The sequence below is a fragment of the Tripterygium wilfordii genome, chromosome 20 (genome assembly GCF_013401445.1).
Source record: "Tripterygium wilfordii isolate XIE 37 chromosome 20, ASM1340144v1, whole genome shotgun sequence".
Taxonomy (NCBI): domain Eukaryota; kingdom Viridiplantae; phylum Streptophyta; class Magnoliopsida; order Celastrales; family Celastraceae; genus Tripterygium; species Tripterygium wilfordii.
Window position 1 is genome coordinate 1,426,239 of NC_052251.1, and position 6,236 is coordinate 1,432,474.

Below are 6,236 nucleotides of genomic sequence, written 5' to 3' on the forward strand. Positions count from 1 at the left end.
TTTTCAATTTTTCTTGCTAGGTAACAGAGTCACTGAGCTTACAATGACATATATATATTACATATAGGTGTGTCATTTGTGTATGTCAAAACTTATCATCCCATATGTCAATAGGACAATGCTAGAGACCCCCAAAATTTGACCTCCAAAAGTCCTTCAAATCTATGTGGCATTAAAATAACCATTGATTAAAAACACACATGTAGGGCTCACTTTACATCAAACACTCCACATTAAATGAGGGTCTTTTGGGATCACTTTTTGGAGGTTTCAAGCATTATCAATGTCAATAACCCAACAAGTGAGATATAAGCAAAAGTCAAGCACTTCTCACACAACAAACGTGTTTTTTGGACTTGAGTACTACAGAGATGGTTTAAGAGAACAAATCCATGACAATATTTGTTGATGTGTTTAGATTTGAATTTTTAACATGGTATCAGAGCAAAGACTCGATCTATTTGGACATAACATCTATCTTATACACTTGACGAACCTCGCATAACCGGACCCACAAGTGTTGAGAAATGTCAAGACTTATTATCCTACATCGATAGGGTTATATTTATATAAGCAAATGTCAAACACCTCCAAATAATAAATGAGTTTTTTGAGTCTAAATACTAAAGAGACTGTCGGGAGAATGAATCCGTATACTCGTGACCCAAAGTCTACAATATGTGGTGTCCAATACATAATTGATGGTACTCGTCCTCTCCATTATTTGATTTGGATTTTTCTTTTATATCCTGAATCATGTGAATTTCAACTATTCAAAGTAGAGAGAACGTGGTAGCAGTACTGCAGTAGCACTCAGTGTCCAGGCCCACCAATTCAGTAGTTGTTGTGTGCATTGTCGACAGGCTTTATTGCTTTCAAATTAAGTCTCATTTTTGGCTGGGCCCATCGGCCCAGTAGTAGTTGCTGTTATTCGTGAGAGACATGAGCCATATGGTAGGGTTACTTTAAAATCAAAATCAATATACTGGTGATGGAAATGATTGTGGTAATTCATCGAAAATTATTTTTGGTAATCGAGAACAACTTAATAGATGAGCTCTTTGAACAATCAGCTAAATTTAAATTTGGATGGGGCTAGACACGCAAATTCATCGCATACATGGTGTGTGCACTGCTACCATAACCAGATTTAGTGCAGATATTGTCTGCAACTACAATGCAATCTTAACACAAGATCCAAAGTCCCTCATTAAACAACCAAACTAAATGACTTCTACGATGCTTGGAAAAAAGAGATGACTAAGCAATGCATACCAATCTTGGGTGTCCTATTAAAGACTAAGAAACTTGATGGACCTTAAGTTTGACTTAAGTCCATACCTTGTTGCTTGACCCAACTTGAATGGTTTTTGGCCCAAGCCCTATTGAGGTTAGCCATGTTTTGCCCTACAATATGTTTGTTTTGATCCATCACATTCCAAATGAAATTCAGGCACCTTAGACTAAGAAAGAAACCAAGAACCAATGTTGAAAATACTCTCTAAAATCCGTAGAGATATATAGATCATGGGCCCACAGATTGAAGAAAGACGAGCGGGAAAGCCTTCTCTTTGTATAAACACTATTGCACTAATTACTAATTAGAACAATACTATCATATTTCATATTATAAATATATGATTGAAGTTATTATCCGTTATAAAGCCAGTTGATAAAATAAAGCATTTTTCTTCGATGAGCATGTTCGACAACGCAAAGCTTCTACTCCGCTCTCACATCATCGGTTCTCTTCGATGACACCTCCATTGGTGACCCCCATTTGTGCTTCTCCAATGGCGTTTGGGTTGACAAGTCGATCACTCTTAAGCCTTCTTTCAAATATGTTTTCGACAATTTTTACAAGGCGGCTTTGGAACGGGTTGATTTTCGCATAGAGCCTAATGAAGTCAAAGATCAAGTTACTTCATGTGTGAAGAAAAAAAAAAGATCAAAAGCCTTATAAAATATATTTTTCCGTTGGCTCAGTTAACAGCTACTTGCAAATACATTCTACTTTAAAAGGGCTTGGAATAAGAAGTTTGACGCATTGGCTACTGAAGTTTACGCACATTTCAAGGTTTTCTCCACTACCACCCCGCTCCATATATTCGTGTGAATATCCCGCTCATAAATATGTATTTTAGAGTAAAATATATGTAGGTTGACTCGTATATCATTCCTTGCAATAGGACAAATATGAAGTCATTAAGGTGCAAAAAATCCTGAAGAAGGAAACATGAGCACATGACTTATGTTATAGCTCATCATTGTGTTTGTCGGGTGAGAATTAGGTCACTGATAAGGATGGCATATTTATTTTGAATAAATGGACAAACAAAGAATTCCCACTGCCTACCTCTCCCATTGAAAATAAACTGAGGAAAGGGATTGTATCATGAGTGTATGGATTTGGGGGCAACATTTCTTGAACATCTACAAGGTACTATCAGTCTTGAATGTTTGCATTAGTAAAATATTTGATCTTCATACAAATGATTGGAAAGAGGTTCAAGATAAGAATAGGGGTTGGCGTATTGTTTTCAATACAAGAGAAGGGGGTGTCTTGGTTCTAAATGATTTGTACTTCTTTGGAGAAGAAATCGAAGATGGAAGACGAGTTATCATTCAGTTTAATTTTGACAATGAACAGTATGAGTTCTTCCAATAGTCATGAAGATGTTTTCTATGAGTATGTTATAAATGAATGTGTGAAAGTTTAAAAATGTATCTTTGATCTAGTCATTTCTAATGTTATGATCAATATATTTGGAGTGTGAAACTAGCTTGATAACTAAGCCAAGCCTTATTGGAACATTGATTTAAAATTATGTGTTATATTCTAAGCTTTCATCAATAATCTTACGATCCGATGTTTTTATATGCTTGTGTGGAACTCTTCAAACTCAACTCTTAATTTGATTTGATAATTGTCGATGGTGTGAGTGATATTTGGAAATTTCTTGATATTCATGAAACGATGTGGTCATGTTATGGTGATTTAATTTTTGAGTGTGGAACTAGGATGCTATCTAGGCTAAGTATTTTGATTGAAAATTAGATGAGCTACTCTTAATTTTCATCATAAATCAATGAACACGTACGATTTGTTTTCATGTTTGGATAGGAGTTTTCAAATACACTTTTCCAATCAAATTCATATGATTGTGTGTTATTGTCTTGAACATGAAAACAAAACATTTACCGAGAAGGATTAGGGATTAGGTTGTTTTAATTCATATTTTTGACGAACGGTACGGTTTTAAAAATTATGCCTATATATATTATTCCAAAATATATTATTGAGCGGGATATTCATAAGAATATATGGAGCGGAGTGGTTCTGGAGCAAGCCTCAATGATTGTTTATATTATTGGTCTACCAATTTTCGTATTGTATTTTAGTTTCAAATTATCATAGTATCTTGTAGATGTTTAAAGAAATGTTGTCCCCAAATCCGTACACTTATGATACAATCCCTTTGTTTCTCAGTTTATTTTCAGCAGGAGAGCTGGGCAATGAGAATTCTCCTTTGATTCAAGATAAAGATTCCATCTTCATTACTGAAGACGGTCCTAGCCTTACTCAATTTCACCAAACCATTTGTGGTAGAGACCGATGGTACGGGGAGTGGAGTAGGAGCTAATTAAGCCCATTGAAATACAAGACTTATATTATAGTGATGATGCATGGATCAGTAATACGATTCCTATCAATTACTGTAGTGATTAAAATATCAACATATATACTTTGCATCCTTAATACTTAATACGTTCATATCTGCCTTACCTGCATCACATGAAATGATAAAAGAGTTATTCTAACCAAAAGCTAGTCTTAGATTTATTTCAATACGAAAAAATAATAAAGTAATGAAAAGAAAAAAAGAATATATTGGCAATGGATCGACTTCTTGTTCTAACTTCATCTCCAAACTCTAGTTTCTGCCCCTAGTTCAAATACATCTTAAGGTGCAACTTCATGTATTTCTCTCTTACTTATTTTTTTGGTTTGTGTTTCTTGGAGTGAACTAAAAATTTGTTTGGTTTGATGTTATTTTTGTCTTATTGAATGTTGGTTTTGGTCATTTTCATTTGGCGGTGGTATTAAGTTTACTCATAATTGTAAATATTTTCAAGTAGTATTATATTATTGTATTTAGTGTTAATCTTCTAATCTAATTCAAAACACCATAGCAAGCAAACATTTTACTAACGAGAGGTGGCTTGATTGATAATCGAGTGGGTTAGACATATGTGTGTTCAATGTTAGATTCCAATAAGAAACATATTTCTCAACGATATTTCAAAAAAAAATGCAAACATTTCAATATTTCATTACCCAATTGACAATCTTGAAAAGGAAAAGGTTTTGAGATCCACAAACCCAATTGATTTATAATTTACACTTCCTTATTAACAAAAACATCAAACCCAACCCCAAACCAAGAAGCCAAAAACACTTGAAACCCCAATACCACAAATCAAGCATTACATGCAAACTCTTCAGACTTCGGAGGCAGGGATTGAGACATATGAACCAATGAAGATGTCACCATAAATCAGCCCAGCAAGGCCTCCTCCAATTAGTGGGCCGACCCAGTAAATCCAGTTGTCCGAGAAATTTCCACTAACCACTGCTGGACCAAAAGATCGGGCCGGGTTCATTGAGCCTCCACTGAATGGGCCTGCAGCAAGAATGTTTGCACCAACTATGAACCCAATTGCAATAGGTGCAATAGTACCAAGTGAGCCTTTCTTGGGGTCTGCAGCTGTGGCATACACTGTGTAAACCAATGCAAATGTAATGACAATCTCCATAACCACTCCTTCAACCGCCCCAACACCTGAAGCTACTCCATGAGTTGGAATGGCCTGCCCAATTAAAAATTACATTAATTATTGTCAAACACTAACAGGTTTGTCGGTTCACTATGGATACATCGGGTCCGTAAAATTATGTTCTTCATAAGCCGTCGTTAATAATACTTAGACCCAGAAAACACATTTTTAATGTGAGAGGGTCTAGGCTTTACTTATAAGTCACTCGACATTTGGGTGTGTTATGCTAAACCGATGTAAGATTATAGTCTTGACAAACACATTGCATGATACCCAAATTGAATTTGATTATAATTAAAATTTAAATTTAAATTTAAATTACCTTGCCATTGGTAACAAATAGGAGGAGGAGGCAAGCCACGATGGATCCAAGGCATTGGGCAATCCAATAGAAGATGCCAGATAGGATTGTGATGTTGCCTCCGATAGCCAATCCGAAGGTGACAGCTGGATTCAGATGTCCACCGGAAATATTGGCGGCTATGGACACTCCCACAAATAGTGCAAATGCATGGGCCACGGCCACTGCAACCAGACCCGGTGGGTCTAATGCTGCATCTGCTGTGAGCGCACCTGCACGCCCAATAAAATTTATTAATTTTCACCTATATATCTGTTTGGAATTAATAGAACTCAACTCTATGATGGTCCACATATATGATATTGTATTTATGTTTTACATGAAAAAAATAACGGGTATGAATTCTGAAGAAAATATTGTTAGAAAATCAAACTCAAACACATTAAAGTGATATTATCTGTTTTGGGTCAAAAAGTTTGCATAAATTTATTCTCCTCGACCATCTTTGAAGTACTTAGACTCAAAAAACGTGTCATTTGTATGTGAGGAAACGAACCATTGCTTATATATCACTTATTTGAGTTATGTTAATCTGACTTGGAATTAAAGTCTTAACAATTATTGTAGGGTATATTCAAGGACATGTTTCTCTAAATGTATAGCATACATCAATTAATCATCTAGCGACGACTGATTTAATTGAATATACATTCTTTCAATTGGGAACCTAAGTTTAAACTACCAGATAGAAAAAAATGAAACGATTCAAATACCCAAAAACTCAGTCGGAGAAAAAAAAACCCGATTATCTCCTGAACTAAACCTTGGATTAGAATGTGTTAATATGAAAAATCATGTTCTAAACATACTTACCGAAAGCAATAGCTGATCCAACACCAGCAAACACAAAGAGTAGGGTGGCTATGAACTCAGACAAATAAGCCTTGATAGAGCCAATGCTAAAGGAATCACCAATGCTACCAAAAGTTATCTTCACCATTCTTTCTTCTCTCTTAGACAAAAAAAAAATATATATGAGAGAGAGGGAGAATTCTTGGTGACTAAACTGGCTATAATATTGCAATTTTGGAGATGT

General features: G+C 35.3%; 1 protein-coding gene across 1 annotated transcript; it reads right to left on the reverse strand.

The window, feature by feature from the left end:
• Positions 1-4,306: 4,306 nt before the first annotated feature.
• Positions 4,307-6,236, reverse strand: LOC119987352 (probable aquaporin TIP2-2). The gene is made up of 3 exons (XM_038832238.1): positions 6,014-6,236; positions 5,162-5,412; positions 4,307-4,872 (listed from the first exon to the last, which is right to left on the reverse strand). Exons 1-3 carry the CDS (start codon positions 6,138-6,140, stop codon positions 4,504-4,506), a joined length of 747 nt encoding a protein of 248 aa, XP_038688166.1. The 5' UTR covers positions 6,141-6,236; the 3' UTR covers positions 4,307-4,503.

Excerpts from the sequence above, each read along its gene's own strand:
- LOC119987352 (XM_038832238.1), bottom strand. The coding sequence starts at position 6,140 with ATGGTGAAGATAACTTTTGGTAGCATTGGTGATTCCTTTAGCATTGGC. Across the intron at positions 5,413-6,013 it reads TGGATCAGCTATTGCTTTCG|GTGCGCTCACAGCAGATGCA; the intron begins GTAAGTATGTTT and ends TTGGGCGTGCAG. Across the intron at positions 4,873-5,161 it reads TATTTGTTACCAATGGCAAG|GCCATTCCAACTCATGGAGT; the intron begins GTAATTTAAATT and ends TTAATTGGGCAG.